At 39.1% G+C, this 16,307-nt stretch overlaps 1 protein-coding gene across 6 annotated transcripts in view; it reads right to left on the minus strand.

The window, feature by feature from the left end:
• MFSD2B (MFSD2 lysolipid transporter B, sphingolipid) overlaps window positions 1-16,307 on the minus strand; it is a 43,982-nt gene that overhangs the window by 15,810 nt on the left and 11,865 nt on the right. For 5 of the 6 annotated variants that reach the window (XM_066314721.1, XM_066314717.1, XM_066314719.1 and 2 more), the window contains exons 4-10: window positions 14,885-15,008; window positions 13,626-13,704; window positions 9,553-9,722; window positions 5,353-5,443; window positions 5,137-5,258; window positions 2,714-2,797; window positions 1,378-1,458 (exon numbers count right to left, since the gene is read on the minus strand). In XM_066314721.1, coding sequence (XP_066170818.1) covers window positions 1,378-1,458; window positions 2,714-2,797; window positions 5,137-5,258; window positions 5,353-5,443; window positions 9,553-9,722; window positions 13,626-13,704; window positions 14,885-15,008 — 751 coding nt within the window. The remainder of the gene's footprint in view (window positions 1-1,377; window positions 1,459-2,713; window positions 2,798-5,136; window positions 5,259-5,352; window positions 5,444-9,552; window positions 9,723-13,625; window positions 13,705-14,884; window positions 15,009-16,307) is intronic. The other variant, XM_066314718.1, reaches the window with a different exon arrangement.

Consider the following 16,307-nt stretch of genomic DNA (forward strand, 5'->3'; position numbering starts at 1 on the left):
CATAGTGGGAGAGTACAGATGAGTTGTACAGCTCACACAAGGTGGTAGGCTAGAAAGCTCCCATGATGCATTGTCAGACACAAAATCCATCACTGAGCACACACTGAGTCCCCTGAGAGATGTCTACAAGGTGAAAGAGAGAGGTGGCTTTTTTTTCAATCCATCCCCCACTTAGACCATAACAGTTAAGCAACTCAACTGTAAAATTAAGTTAAACCATGTTTACAGAGGTGCTGACAGGCTTTCCAGCCATGTAAAAGTAAATTTATAGAGCCAAGTTGGTGGAAGAAGGCATTTTTTGTGGCCAAGTAGACAGAGGAGGAGATTTCCTAAGGAGGAAATCTGCATTCTCAGGTCTAGTCAATGAGCCAATACTGCTTTTGGCAATTCTCTTTGCTCAAGTGGTAAAAAGAAATAAGGATGAGGCTCGAATTCCAGATGCCTACTTCAAAACACATAACAATTCAGTATATTTGGAACTTGGGTTTTAAAATTACTTCTGATTCTCTGGAAGTCATTACAACACAGCTTTTAATTCCAAAAATTATAACTGTTCAACTCTATTGAATAACTGTCACCAGACCTAAATTTTTCAGCTTTGTTCAGATTTTGACATATAGCTTTGGGCTGGGTTTTTCAAGTCCTCCTGCTTTGTTGTGCACAAGGCAATTTTTCTTTCCTCTTTCATAAGTAATTGAAGGTAAACAGGGGGAAAATGGGGAGGAACAGGCCTATACAATAACTCACCGAGGATGATGACAGAAAATTGCTGCTGTCTGCACTAAGTAAGGGACTTAAAATAATCCATCAGTGACAAGGGCAGGCTCACTGAGCTGGCTTTGCAGAGCTGTGTCAGAGTTAAACTACACTTCTTTTCCCAGGTAGGTCACCTTTTTCTTTACTTCACTAATAACTGTCCCTCCCTATTCAGAGGGATGTGGATGCTCCTAGAGGGGTTGTGTAAGAGACTTTTGTTTCCTTCTATGAGACTGAATTACCAATGCAGACACCCCAGCACCATATAGCAAAGACAAAACAAGCCTTGCACAACATGTACCTTGACAACCTGAGGCAATTCAGATCTGAATTTATAAAACCTCATGGAAGCTTAGTTCTGAGAGCTTCAAATGAGGAGAACTAGTGCAGATTCTTAAATAAACTGGGACCTCCCTCTGGCATCAATCCATTTCTCAAAAATTTCCCTTGGAAACTTGGAATCTATCTGAAATTTGGTATAATGATTTAAAACAATCTCTGGAACTGAGCAAATTTCACATAGATTGAGGTCATAAGCACTTGAAAGAGCTCCTGAAGTGGCTCCAATTGTCAAACGAAATGAACACAAGCAGAATTGTTTTTCTCAGAGGATTTGCTTACCGAAATCCCACATGCTGCACACTTCTTGCCAAATCTCTGCAGAAACTTCTGCCAGAAGGGAACGCTCAGGGCTGCTGATACCTACAAGGAACAAAAACCCATATCTGTACTTCAGCTGTAGAGCTCATAGACATCTTTTTGTCTAGTACACAAATCCTGAAAGGAAGGCGAACATGCAGATTCTTGTTTCTCCTCATACATTGAATGACTTTTTAAAATTAATTGTTAAGCTATCCATCAGAGGGTGTTCCACAGTCAAATCTCAGAGGATAGTGTCTTAAAATTTCCTTTTCTAATGTGAGCCACAGTAGTCAAAGCTGTGCTCAGTCATTAAAGTTCAAACACACTGCAAACAGTCACACTTTGTGCTAATGCCTTTTGCCACATGACCTGAACCTGACAAATGATGAGTGAATTTAGCTCTACCCCGTGGTACAGGAAGAAAGCTGAAGTGCAAAATAAACCTATCCTAAGATGTATTTAGAGTACATATTCTTGGGAACAATCTGTAAGGGATATTGTTTCTTGCAGTTGATGTTACTGTTTCAGACACTGAAACACTCACCCACAGCAGAAACAAGCACAAGCAACAAAATACCTATGCAGTGGAGTGCTGCTACTAATGGCAGTCTTACACTTGTCCTTTATTTAAACGTCATCTAATTGTTAGTTGTATTTCGATCTTTACTTACATTAACTCTACTCTCTCTTGTCTCTCTTCTTGGTGACCATCACTTGCAGAGCCCTAAGATACCCATCACTCCTCTTTTGCTCTCCAGCATCTTGGTTTTAATGGTTTTGGAAAAGATATGTCTTATAATGTGGGAAAGGATAACTATCACCTAAGCAAGCAGAATTCTACCTCCAGATGTGAAGAAAAAGGATTCTGAAAAAGGATCTTTTTATCATACTGCCAATTGCTCTAGAGAGGAGTCTTCATATTTCTGGATATTTTAAATATTTATCCTTGCAAGCTGCCTAGCTCAGAGGAGTCGTGTGTATGAATATGCAAACTGAAGTTGTTTAATTTCAGCACATAGGATTGGGAAAAGGGACAAAGGAGGTAAAATTACAGACCTCCTTTCTGGAAGAGCTTCTGCATTTTATAGAAGCTGTGGCTTGCAGGTAAAATCAACAAGGAATGAATTAAAAGCTCCAGAATACCATTTTTTAGAAACTCAGTAGGGAACACCAGGTTTATTTCAAACAGACAATGTAAAAGATAGTGTAGCTTCCTAACAGCTCTGCTGAGACACAAAACTCTTCTTGACTTCCGTAATTTTGTGCCAAAGCCCAGCAAGAACCATCTAACATTTGGGAGAGAAGAGCAACTCACCAAGATGGTCACCACCAAGTACTGGAAATGATTCCGGAGGCCAGCAGCATGAGTGCAGAACAGGACAAAGTTTCCCTGCTCCAGCTGTTGAATTTAAGACATTTGGTGACCACCAAAAGACAAAGGAAAATTTAAAAAAGACAAAAATTGCATCACACTTCATATTAGTTAAATACAGTTGGTGACTGATTTGTTAAATGCAGGGTTTGAGAGTCTCATTCTTCCCTTGATTGCAACAATTTAAAAAGCAGTAACTGTCCCATTATCACTGGAATAACATGCCAATAATACTGGGGCAAGCAAGAGGTAAGCCACACCTAACAGAGCATAAAATTGACCCAAACAGAAAGCCCTATGAAGGTTCTGTCTCGAGGCTTTATTCCCTATGTCCCAAATGCCTTGTGTTGTCACAGCTGCAGGCTACTGCAAGAAACTGCCCTTTCTCTCCCCCAGCAAGGCCATAAATCTTTCTCCAGAAGCTCTGACTCCAAAACAAGTAATGTTTCAGCTGTAATAACACTCCTGCCAACTTCCTGTGGTAAAGCAGCTGGTTTGGCATGCACCCTCAGCTATGGAGTGTACCTTTGGGTCACATACTTCCCTACATCTGAATCCTCATCAGATGGGAGGATCTAACTGCATATAACTGTGTTATATGACAGGTGGAGCCACTGCCACCACCACACTCCTGCAGAACTCAGGGGGATTCTGAACACCAGAATAGGATGGAGGGCCAGCTCCAGCAATGCTGCAGAAGCAGAGTGACAGAGGAGGATTTAATACTCATGCCACAGCTGCATGATCAATTCTTGCTCCTTTGTGTGCTTGTAGATTACAGGTATCACCTGTATACCAATTAGGATATAAAAAAAAAAAAAATTGCATCCTATATCCATTGCCCCCAAAACCCTTCCCTAGTTTGTGTCTCTGTTTATGCTGCCCTAATTTTAGACATAGGATATCACACTCTGTAATTATGGCCAATGCATCTTTACCTGCCCATTCTTTTTGCTGATCAGTAATCCACTCTCTAAATTCCAATCAGTGTCTCTCTCTCAGATAGAAGCAGGGAGTGTTGCTTATGCTGGCTCAACTGGAGTAACACAACTTCCAGCTTCTGCCTCCCCTCACACCTTTCCTTCAGTCCACACAAATAGCAAAACAGAGAGATATGGACTGACAGAAGATCTTTTCCTCTCTGGATGTTGTCAGCAAGTAGCTGGCTGCCAGTAGCATCCAGATGTGCTCTATATCCCCGCTGACTGAGTGGATGCTGGAAGAATGTGGACAATAAGGGACCTTTCATCTTTCATCTTCTCCCTGTCTCTGCAGTTGCTCACAGTACCTGCAGATCCCAGACGTGAGCAGAAATAACTTCTGTTATTGTTTCTCACCCTTGGGTATTCCAGCAAGGACTAACAGATGCTGTGCCCAAATCCAGGCCAACGAAAAAGTTCAAGGTGGCAAACAAACTTTTAACCAGTCCTTCCAAGGAACTTAATAATTCACCAGGACTGCTGGTGAGCACAGCACTGCTCTCTTACATGTCATATTCTTGCTTTCTGTCCTGATACTCCCTTGATCAATGGTTCATGTGACTAAGAGTCTCTTGGCAAAAGTGTGATAATTATTTGCTTTTCAAAATAAAGCAAACTTCAACTGATATGTACAAATTCAGAGTAAAATAATACATTTACTGAATTGAACATGTCTTAAAAAGCCTGCTGTACTTACGGGGATGAGGGTTTCTTACTGAGTGGCTTTTCTACAGCTCATCTCTATGGGAGGATGCACCACACTTTTTGTGAGAGCCACATGCAATTGCAGGCCCTCATTTCAAAATGAACTCTACCTAACTCTGACACAGGTGACACCTCCTGCCTCTGCATGTCTTCATACTCTGACCTAATGCCTTCCATCACAAAAGACTCCACGAGACCCAGTTCAGCCACTGCCAGAGCAGTCACCTATGCAAAGGAAAGGGGCAACAGTTCAAAGCAGGGCACACAGAGGGAGGAACAGACAGAAGAGAAAAAGCATTCTCTAAGCAACTGAAACCACAGGAGACAGTGGGTGGATAACACAGAATAACCCAGACTGGGTCACTAGGACTAGTTCTTCACCATTCATGAAAAAAAAAAACAAAAAAAAACCCAGAAAAAGAAAGGAAAAAAAAGAAAAAAGAAAAAAAGTCTTTAAATGGTCATGACTTTGGCTTTGCTTCTCCTTTATAAGAACCATTTCCAGCCACACAGGAACCCAGGCACCAAATGATGACTCTGGTTCCCTACTGATTTACAGGGGAAGGCAACACCCCCTAGATCACCCCTCCAGTCACCAGCCAAAGGTTATTTGCATTTCAGACTCTCCCATGCTGGGAGTGGAATGAGGCCAACACACAGACTGAGAGGGTCTGAAGTTACCTGAACTGCTGTCGAGATGAGAAGAAATGAAGCTGTAAGTTTCACATATGGACCATGCTTCATGGTGAGTGCCAGCCCCTTGCAAAAAGGAATTGCTCTGTCTGAATTTAAGGCATAAGGATCTAAGAGAGGCAGAATACATAAAATAAAAATCTTTTCAATAAAGGAGTGTGAAATAACTATTATTAAATTGGGTCATATTTAAATATCACTTACCATCCCTTTCCTTAACTCCGAGAAAAAGAACGATAATTCCAAGAAGATACACACCTGCTATGACCCCTGCTGCAATCATGTAAACTTTTGCCTTTCAAAAGGAAAAAAAGACATTTGAAATAGTGACAGGAGAATGAGAAGTCATTATGAAAATTTCAGTCCCTTCACCTGCAAATGAAGAAACGCCCATCTGCATACAGTCAAATGCCTGTCTGCTACCTCTCTGAAAAATTTTCACTTCTGCAGCTCATTTATAAACTACAACTGCCTTAGGATAAATTCAGGGCATATAAGTACATATTTATTGAAGGAAAAAAAAAAAAAAAAAAGCAGTGAACAGGGTTACTGTGTTGGCAACCTGAATGTTTTAAAAATTTGCTAATGTTGAGACTAGCTACAGACATGCACAGTCACCTGATCAAAACCATGCATCATCCACAGAGGTGTTCTGATTTTCAGTAAGTCCAGTTGATCTGGCTACACAGACTGAAATCTGGAATTTCATGGTGCATGGGAGAGTCCTCAGTACTGATGTAAACATAGTTACTGCATTTACACATGATGGTAATAATGACAATCATGAGTTTAGAAATCATACTTGCATGCCAATGTTTTGAGAATGTGGCACCTTGTATGTTGGTTTTCCCAGTTATTTAGTGAATTATCCAAGCAAATTCAGAAATCTTTGCTTCCATTTAGCCAGGGGAGCAAAACCTCTCAGGATACCTCCCACACCACCAGATCACATTTACTGTTTCTAACTCTGATTACACTGATTTTGGATTAAAGTTTAAAAAAACATTTTGCTTTAGTATGATGTAATAATTTACCTTATACTGTGTTATCAAAGATAGCTTATAGAGATTTATGAAACAATTATTATTTGGTAGCAAAACTGAATTTCAACTTGTTATATATTGTAGATGAAATTATTATAATTTTAAGAAGTTGGTAAAAAATGCAATTACAAGAATGTACTTCAGAATATAAAGACACTTAGTATAGGTGCAAATGTATTCAGATGAACCATGTAAGAACAGAAAATTTTCAAGAAAACAACTTTTGTTAAGAAGTTTACATTTCTGAAAATAACATGGTAAGATAAAGAAATGCAGGACTATTCTTCATATGTGATAAGGTTTGGGATTTTTTAATATCAGAGCTATAGATTAAGTTACAGAGTACTTTCACACTTTGACACTGTTGGTTATGGCTTGCACAGAATACAGAGTGCAGTAGTGGAGATATCTGAATTCACTTAACCAAGGCAATTTCAGCCTGAACTGTAGCTGAGGCAGGAGAGAAGGGGATTTAAAAAAAGGATAACAACAGGACTCCTTTATGAATTTTATATTTTGTTTTCATGTATTTGTTAATTTGCTTGAAGCACTTGAATTAAATGTTGTGTTTCATAGGCCATCATTAAATGTAATTTAAGCTTAAATCATCAAGAATATTCATGGTAGGGCAAATAAGATTCTCTAACACTGAACAAAACTTGTTAGCCCATCTACTACTCTATCAACACCCGTGTTTGGTTTCCAGTCATGAAGATCCATTCATAAGCTTGTAGTAACAACTTCAGGAGAGCTTAAAAACAACCATTTCTTCCACTTCCTTTCTTTCAGTAGGGAGCAAAATGATATCAAGTTGTTCACTAAGTGCTTTTTAAAACTAGGTGTACTCTTGAGCAGCTAAGAATTAGTCCTTGTGACAAAAAGAGTCAAAGTCATACTCCTGAAGGGCACTAAAAGAAAGTAAAAAGATTGCCTTCTAAATATTTCCTGATGGAGGTACTTCAAGTTCAATTAATCTAGTCTTGCCTCAACTTGTAACTTAATGTCCATCAGCCATACGACCAAAATTCAAGACCTATCAAGATTGAATTCAAGATCTCCTCTTCACTGTGCAATTAATTAGGTGTATATTCTGCAGTGTGTGGTGTGAACAAAGGGCAGGTTTCCAGTCACACTTTAGCTTTTGCAGATCTGAAAAATGTTTGTGTCTAAAAGCTTTTCCATCATTTCCCAGCTTTAGTATCTAGTTTAAGGAAAGATAATGCCTATACCTACAAACTCTGGCCACTTTAGACTATGGATTTTTGCTAGGTTTTCAAAATAAACTGCTTGACGTTCAACTCATTGTGAAGTTTCTTTCTCCTACCTCAAAAAGGACAGGAAAGCACAGTGGTTAGACAGAAAGGAAATAAATCAAGATTGTGTATTTTTTTTCCCCTTGAAAGCCATTTCAGAGATTTCAAAATAGAAATTGGGGATTTTAGTCTGAAGCAGACTCAGACAGGGAATCTGCTGTGCAATGAAATTCAGCTTGCTCCATGAATTTCTCAAGCTACTCGTCTTGACGATTCACAGAGGTGTAACAAACACAGTAGTGTTCTACATCAAATCGTTGTCCCAGAAGCTAAAAAGGAGGGCAGGATGACATTTTGTGTCTTGTTTAAACACACACAACAAGTTACCAAACAAGGATCTTCAAAAACACATTATTCAGCCATAAAATAGCATGGCCACTTAGAGAAGTAGCCCAGCTGTCCTCACTCTGTTGCCCAGGTCAGCTCCATGAGAAGCCTGTGCCAAAAAACCAAGGATCAGGTGGCACAGAGGCAAAGAATAGTATCTGGGAATGGGGGGAGACAAGGCTTGGACCAACAGTGCTGATGCACCGAGAGTCCTTTCCTGGACCAACAGTGCTGATGCCACAATACACAAACCCAAAACACAGATAAAAACATGCCTTCAGCTTGTGATTTTACTGCTGCTGAAGCATGATAATAGTAGCTGCTCCACTGCATTAGGAAGAGCACAAATATGTACTTCCTCATTTGCATCAAACATTTGAGATTAGATTAAGGTCAAGGAATCTTCTTCATAAGGTATTTTATGTACTGGTTGGTATTTGTATTGAGAGAGCAACAGATGAAAGAATAAAAAGAAAGGATGACTCCAGCAGTTGGTAAATTGGAACCAACAATCAGCTAATTTCACAAATGACATAGGAAAAAACACTAAATGTAATTGTTTAATTCAGGGCCTGTTTCAAGACCACTGCAAACAATGGAAGACTATCAAATTGTGTTAACTGAGGTTTTGATCAGATTTCAGGTTTTCCTTCCAGATATAAAACCTCCTTTGTTTCTCAAAAAATATAAACCAAAGAGATTAAATTATTTGTGCAAAATTACAGGAAAAGCCTGTCACAGAAAATTAAATAAACAAGCATGGATCCCTAGGTTCATTCCACACGTTAACCACTGAGATCTGTCCCACTAATGGGCTGTTACCAACTATTTACTTTTACCAGGGCTTTGTACCTTCACAGAAGTACAGATTCCAAACAGAGCTTAGAGTTTATTTCACAAAATTGCCATTAATCTGTACAGGAGATCTCCAGTGGTAACTTCTTTCAAAATCCCTGTTGTTGAACTAAAAGATCCCGCTGTAGCCACAGTTTTATCGTGGAATCATAGAATGGCTTGGGTTGGGTGGGGCTTTTAAGGATCATCTCGTTCCGACCCCCTGCCATGGGCAGGGACATCTTCCACTGGACCACGTTGCTCTGAGCCAAATCCAACCTAGCTGGACATTTCTAGGGATGAACACTTCCAGGGATGGGGCATCCACAGCTTCTCTGACCAACTTGTGCCAGTACCTTGTCACTCTCATTGTATTAAAAAAAAAAAAAAAAAAAAAAAATCCTAATCTCTAATGTAAATGCACCCTCTTTCAGTTTAAAACCATTCCTCTCCTCCAACCTTCTGACTGTCTTTGTGACCCTCCTCTGGCTCTGCTCTAACAGGTCCATGTCTTTTTTGTGCTGGGGACCCCAGAACTGGATGGAGTATTTCTGGAGGGGTAAACTGTTCTTTTCTTACTAAGCTTCTGTAAAGTGTAAATCAGCCCCTAGTGACAACAAAGGGTGGCCATGCCCCTCCCAGCTGCTCTACGGGTTTGGCACCTCCTGCAAAGCTCCTCAAAGAAATTCTGGTGTCACACTGAGGAGGGCTGCAAAGACAGCAAAGAAAGAAATCATTATCTGAGACAAGGTCATTGCCTCAGCTCCGGCATCACTGATTCCAAGGAAGTCGTGTTCATGCTCATCCAGCTGGGTGTGATATGGTATTAGAGAAACATCCCCACCCTTCTCCATAGGATGTTTTAGTGTGTTCCCATAGACACTTACTTGATGAGACAGGGGATCTGAGGGGTCTGGAACGCTGGCAGTGTCATGCCAGGAGTCAGTGGTGTTTACTGAGGGATTCACAGTGCAGTGGGGAGAGACATGAGCACTGGCCACAATCTGCCCCTGAAGTGCAGCTCCAATCAAGGTCCCAAGCACTTCCATGGTCATTCCTAAAGAATGGAAGAACAAATGTGCACTGAGGATGACAGTTCTTGCTCATCTGTCTCACTGAAGAGAAACATTATCAAACCATTTCCTCTTATAGGAATGAGCAATGCCAAAAACAGAAGAACTGAAAGGTCAGTAATAGAAGAGTTTCAAGGAAAGAAAGTTTTGTCATTTATTTTCTGATCAGCTTTGAGAAGAAGTATCCATGGAAGAGCCTTTTCTATGCAAGCTGCATGAGAGACGTGAATGTTGAGATTAAGAGCCACAAGGGAGTAACGTGGAGATCTTTCATCCTGAGGAACAGAGCAGAACTACTTTTTAAATGCCATTTTTTCCAAAGCAGGACTTGGAGTCATGACATCAAACTGTTCATCTCAAACTTGACAGCAACTTATTAAACACTTATCTAATCAGACCTCTGAGTCCTCCAACTGTAAAATAAAGTGATACTTGCCTCAGGTTTATAGAAATGGTACAGGTACAAAGCTCTTGGAAACAGCAGGTGCTGTTCTTAATTGCCTAAGGCCAGAGTCAGGCAGAACTACCTCCCTCAACCTCAGAGAATGATTCAGATCACTAATTCTCACCAGAAAAAGGGATCATCTAAAAAAACCCAACCAAAGCCTTTACTTAGGAAAACAAGATTCTAACCATGGACATCATCTCATGAAATCAGTCAACAACCTGACAAGCTCTGTTAAGGCAGATGGTGAGAAATTTGGGTTCTAGACCCTCCTCACCCTGAGGGATTTCTAGCCTACTGTTCCTGTCTCCCTGCAATATGGCCATATCCAGCATCCCCATGGCCAGGAGATAAACTGAATTCCTGTCCTAGCTCCAGAAACTCTTTACATGTTTTCCATAAAGATACATAAGGGCTGAATGAATAAACACATTAAGGATGGGGACAAAGTCTCCCCATTTGTGACGGAGTGGACTTCTCATTGACCCAAACTTCAGGCTGTTTTTGTATTTTTTCTCTTTCAGTGGCTCCCAGGGTCATATGCTGCTTTCTGAGAAGCACATTGGAGGATTCTGAAGGGATGCTTCCAGAGCAGGTGGTTATCACACTCCCTCTGGGCAGTGACAGGCATATCAAAAGCTCCAACATTCATGTTTATTCAAGTCTCCTGATCTGTAAAAGTCTTCCTAGGTGAACTCAGACATATGGCTTTTGTGTGTCCCTGTAAAGTTATAAAAATACTTCACCATCTAAAGGGAGGGCAATGCACACAGATTGCAAGGGGTTCGGACAGTGCAGTAGTGCAGGCTATGACTGTAGCTATGCAAGATACAGTAAGGAAAAGGAAAGAAAAGCTCCCTAGGAGACCTGGAGTTTTTAAACCATTGCTACTTTGTTCCCAAATTGGGAATGTTTTGGAGTGGAAAATTTGAGGCGCCTTGTAACATTCATTTTAAACCAGTGGGAAGTAAAAAAAAGCCCCTTCCCCAAACTTCACATCCAGTCTTACCAGCAGTGCTGCAATTCAGTCCATGCACACAACAATCCTGTCAGATGGTGGAAATCTAACCCCAGTCTGGTCTGAAGTGTTTGGACACAAACTGGTCTCAGTTGGGCATTGCAGAGCTTCCAAAGCCAGTGCAAAGGCAATGCACTCAGGTCACACCTTTCATTCAAAACACCACCTACACATTCATAACCTTTGTCTAGGGCTCCACATCTGCATTTTATTAAGCACTTGTATAGAATAAAACTCAGAAGCATCATTAGAGGCACCAGAAATACAACCACTGTGAAAATTTATTTTCTAAGTGGTAGCAAGAGCTGAGGGACAGGTATTCCTCAAAGTTTTTGTGTGCTCAGAATTTATGATGCATTACTTTCCACCTCAGCTGAGAAAGCTGATCTACCAGTAGATTGAAGTAGGTCATATTTTGGCCAGAATATAAGCAGGAGTTATGTTAAAGCAACTTTGGAATCCAGTATTTCTACCTTGCATTAATAGCAGCAGCAGAATAAAATTTATAATAAGCAGTTCTGCCTGTCTCCAGCAGAGGGTAATGGATCCTCTGATCCCAACCTTACTTTTAAGAGCACACTTCATATTACACAGCTGTTTTTCTTTAACAGTTGAAGAAATGCCTGAACAACTGACTGCATCCAAGAGAGTCTATCAACAAGAAGAATTCCCTGTGAAGCCCAAAGAGAAGGAAAAATGTTTAAGTAAAACACTTACCAAAAAAGAAAAAGATAAAAAAAGGTTCTTACATCAGCATAACCATTACAAGAAAACTTTGCTTCAAAGAAATATTATATCAGCATTTACAAAAATACTAACATTTGAAAAGTCAAAACTATAGTTCCTTCCAGCACCTTAATTTGGTTTTAGGAGAACAGCTGTACACTCAAAAGTTAAACCCTTTCTGAACAATAAAATGACACTATAAATGCGTGACACCTCTCAGCCACGGAGTTCAACAGCTTTTATGAGTACAAGTTTCACATACCTATGAAGCCCTGCATGGGACTAGCAGATCAGAAAGCACATTTATTTGGATCACAGCCTCTGAAGACATAAAACCAGACAATAGAAAACACTAGGTAGATGGATTTAGTTAGAATTTAGGCCAGATGACTCAGAATACAGTCAGTGCCAAAGAATATAACACAACTGGAATCTCCTGCTGTTTAGTCCGGACTTTTTCTTAAAGATAGTTGATGGTAATGCAAATTACAACTGTTCCATGTCTCTGGAGAGGGACTGGGTTGCTCAGGGGATATTGTATTTAGAATTTTTGACATTACATTTTTAGTACTTCTCGCTATATCACTGTGCCTCTGTGGGTTTCAACATAATCAAGTATGTTGAGGGTTAGAAGAACTAATGGAAAAAGGATCTTGCCAAGGAGAGAAAACAGATGCAACAAAAAAAACCCTATAGGTTATTCAAAAGCAACACTTTAAGAACAAGTTAAGACATAGAAAAGTCTTTTAGGTAATATTTTACTTTTTTCTCTACCTTTCTTAATGCAGTTTACACAGTAAAGAAGGCATGAGAACAGAACTGAGGAGAGCAGAAGGGCAGGAAATTGTTCTTGCATTCAATTTATGATCTATACAGGAAATCTTGAAAATATTTTCACTGCATTTTCTTTTGGTCTGATTGATTTGCTTCAAAGCTAAAAGTTTGTTTGGTTTTGGTTGTTGAAAAGCCAGAGATACAGTCTGGAAAGCCTCATTCTTTTAACTAATACACTCAGAGTACTAGTTATAGTACAACGGGATCTGCCTTTAAACTACCTGGAGTATATCAGAATTAATTAAAAAAACAGATGAAATGAAAAAAAGATATTTCAGTTGGTGTGAACATGCACACAAAATTACTTTCCTTTTTGGTGAGGTTAACTGTCTTGGTTCTATGAGTTCTCTTTTTTTTTTTTTTTTTTCTGAGAAACAGGTTTGGGGTTTGAATTTATAACATGAAACACATAAATCTAAGGAAATATGAACTAAAAAAATGAAGGCAATGAAACAAAACAACAAAGCCCAAATAAAACCAAAACTACAAACTTCTCAAAATTATTTTCATACTTTCTTTAATCGAATGTTTCTTGGGTTTTCCCCTACAAATCACCTTTAAATTAAATCATTATTCCTTACCCTGACATGGCTAAGAGTGATTTTTATTGTTTCCTCTGGCTAGCAATAAAGCAAAAGGAGTTTATAGCTAATCAGACAATTTGAGACAATTAAATATTAATGTCTCCTGTTTAACTAGAAAAATGCAATCCCTTCGAAGACAAATTAGTTTTCATCACATATTAAAACATTCTTATAAAAGTCAAGTTTAGGGACACAAATCACTAGGAAATTCCTATAGCTTAAGAAGGATTTTCAATAAAACTCAGCCCCAACCCCAAGAGAGCCCCCAGATGACACTCACGATAGGCTGTTGCAGAATCTCTGTCCTTCTGGTCTGTGCTGAGAAACATGGTGAGGGCAGAATAAGGTACTTGGAATAACTGTGGAAAGAAAGAACATGACTTGGGAAATATCAGGGTAAAACTGCTGTATTCCTTTGAAATCCAAGAAAATGGTTTAATGGGACCTTGGAATTAATTTAGAACACTCATTCAGAGCACTGAGAACCCTCAAACAATTTTTTAGCACAAAGACCTGCCTTGTCTTTCTGGTTTGTAAAGCATGTAATAGGAAGACAGTATCTTTCAGAATACAAATAATAAATAATAAAATAACCAGAGGGTTTACCTTGTTCTTGTGCTCCTTCAGTTTCCTTGGGAAAATATCCTTCACAGATGGACTCAAAAGAACTTTGCTTTCTTTGCACTAGGACACTATCATGTTCCTAGCTTGAGCAAACTAACAGGAAGCAAAGCCATAAAGAAGAAATGCAGTTTTCCACTTTATTCAAGACAGAAGACTACACAAATACCCAGAATATTTCAAATATCTGTCTAATTATGTAAATCCAGGATAAGAGTGAAAACTACTCTGTCTTTCAGCACCATTGTGCCACACACTTCTTAATTTGAGTTAAGCATTAGTTAAGACAGTTGCAAAGTGGAACTGGGACATGAACCTGCCTAAACCCCCATGTTCTCTGTGATGTTCCACCACCCTAGAAATCTGTAGCCAAATTAAGTTTTGCATCCCACAGTGTTTGTACAAAATGCATTTTTGTTCACCTCCATCAAAAATGGCAAGAGTGTTCATTTTCAAAACTCTGCCATGGAAACCCTGTGTTTCTCTTTCAAAAGAAAGAGGAAAGAAATTATTTAAACAATTATGGATGTCTTCTGGACCATCTTTCTACTGGGGAACAAAGGACCTAGGGAAATATTCAAGCTTAGCATAGGAATACAGAATTCCTAATCTGCTCCTGAGAACAGAAGTTATGAGAAGGTGGATGTCTAATGGGAATTAGGAATCTGAAACTTTGTACAGAAATGAGTTGAGGGCACTGGAGGTAACCTGGATGAATTAGCAGCAATTTACCAGGAAAAGCATTGGCAGAAACCATCAGCCAGCAGAGAGTTTGATAAAAGGCCTTCTGCCTGCCCCTTAAACTGACTGGAAATTGAAGTAAAATATGAAAACAAGTTTACCAAATAAGAATGTTTTAATATAGACAGACAACAAGCAAGTTACTGCTGAGAACATCCTGACCTGTAATCTACTTACTGTGGTCAGTGCTTGGAAAAGGCAGTGGAAAGTCAGATACCAAGCAACTCTTCCTGATACAAAGGGAGGCAGGTACCACATAAAAAAATAGGAGATTATCGTGAAGGGTGTGCATGCCAGCACCCTAAGAAGAAAATCAACAATCTTAAAATGATGGTAGCAAAGCACATTAAATTTTCCTGCTAATAATCAATATAGCACGATTTATTTTATGTGCAGTTTTTCTAACTGCAGTAATGTATGTTTTTAAATATCAAGTTAGTGTGCATTAAACACACAGATTAATATAAATTATAGTAATATAATATAAAATATATAAGTACAGATTAGTATAAATTATAGCAATATAATATAAAATATATAAATACAGATTAATACTTTAATAAAGCAGAAAAATACCCAGCAAATCTGAAAGAAAAGAGCTACACTTAAATTAATATCCTTATCAGAAGAGACATAATTTCCTTTCACATGCGCTGTAACAGCACACCTACACTGCCATTGCCACTGCACATGTTTCAGATCACACATCTATTAGAAAGAATCACTGAAAACTAAGCTCTGTCATCACATCTTTGCATACTCCAGCAAATTTTACATGAGTTTACTTATTATTGAGATTCCCTCTTCAAATTTTAGTGCCTTTGGTTTTCCCCTGAACTTAGACTCTTCACTGCTACTTCAAGTAAGTGCAAATATGTTGATACACTTAAAAATACTGAAAAAAGCATAAGAGACAAAGGACAGGCTGCTGTGAAAGCTCCTACACTCTATGTCTAATTGGGTATATGACCATTTCCTCCATTTAACTCCTAATCACTTCAAACACAAAAGGATCATCTTCAGAGTGGAAGGTGGTTTAAAAACAAGAACCACAGAAACTTTTATTCCAGACATTGCCATTAACCAGCAGTTAATGACATTAGTCTAAAACCTATTTCAGGCAAATAGCACTTGTCAAACTCAGAGTGTTTGTCAAACTCCATGACACAGAATTGGTCAGATGCTTTATTATTTCCTAAAAGTTTGAGCTGCAGCATCAGGCCTGTCCTGTATTCCTGTAAATCAGGCATTGAACAATGTATTTAGATGACCAAGATCCTAACAAAAAAATTTCCAAACACATAAAACAGAAAACAGATTAATCCCTTCACAACAGCACTACTGACATTGGGGGTCAGCTGATTATTTTGCAGTCGTGAACTGAAAACCTGGAATACAAAAGAGTTATGTGGGTAAATAGTTTAGTAAAACAATGGCTTTTCCACACTGCTCTTTGGGATGGACAGCATCACTGGGAGCTGAGCATTTACCAGGAAAGTGCCAGGTTCTGGTATTCTCTGTCCCTCTGGTCCCCAGCCCACTGTCCACCCACAGCAATGGAAAACAAACAAGGGTAAAATCCTAATACATCTCAGGGAAT

The sequence above is a fragment of the Sylvia atricapilla genome, chromosome 3, assembly GCF_009819655.1.
Source record: "Sylvia atricapilla isolate bSylAtr1 chromosome 3, bSylAtr1.pri, whole genome shotgun sequence".
NCBI lineage: Eukaryota > Metazoa > Chordata > Aves > Passeriformes > Sylviidae > Sylvia > Sylvia atricapilla.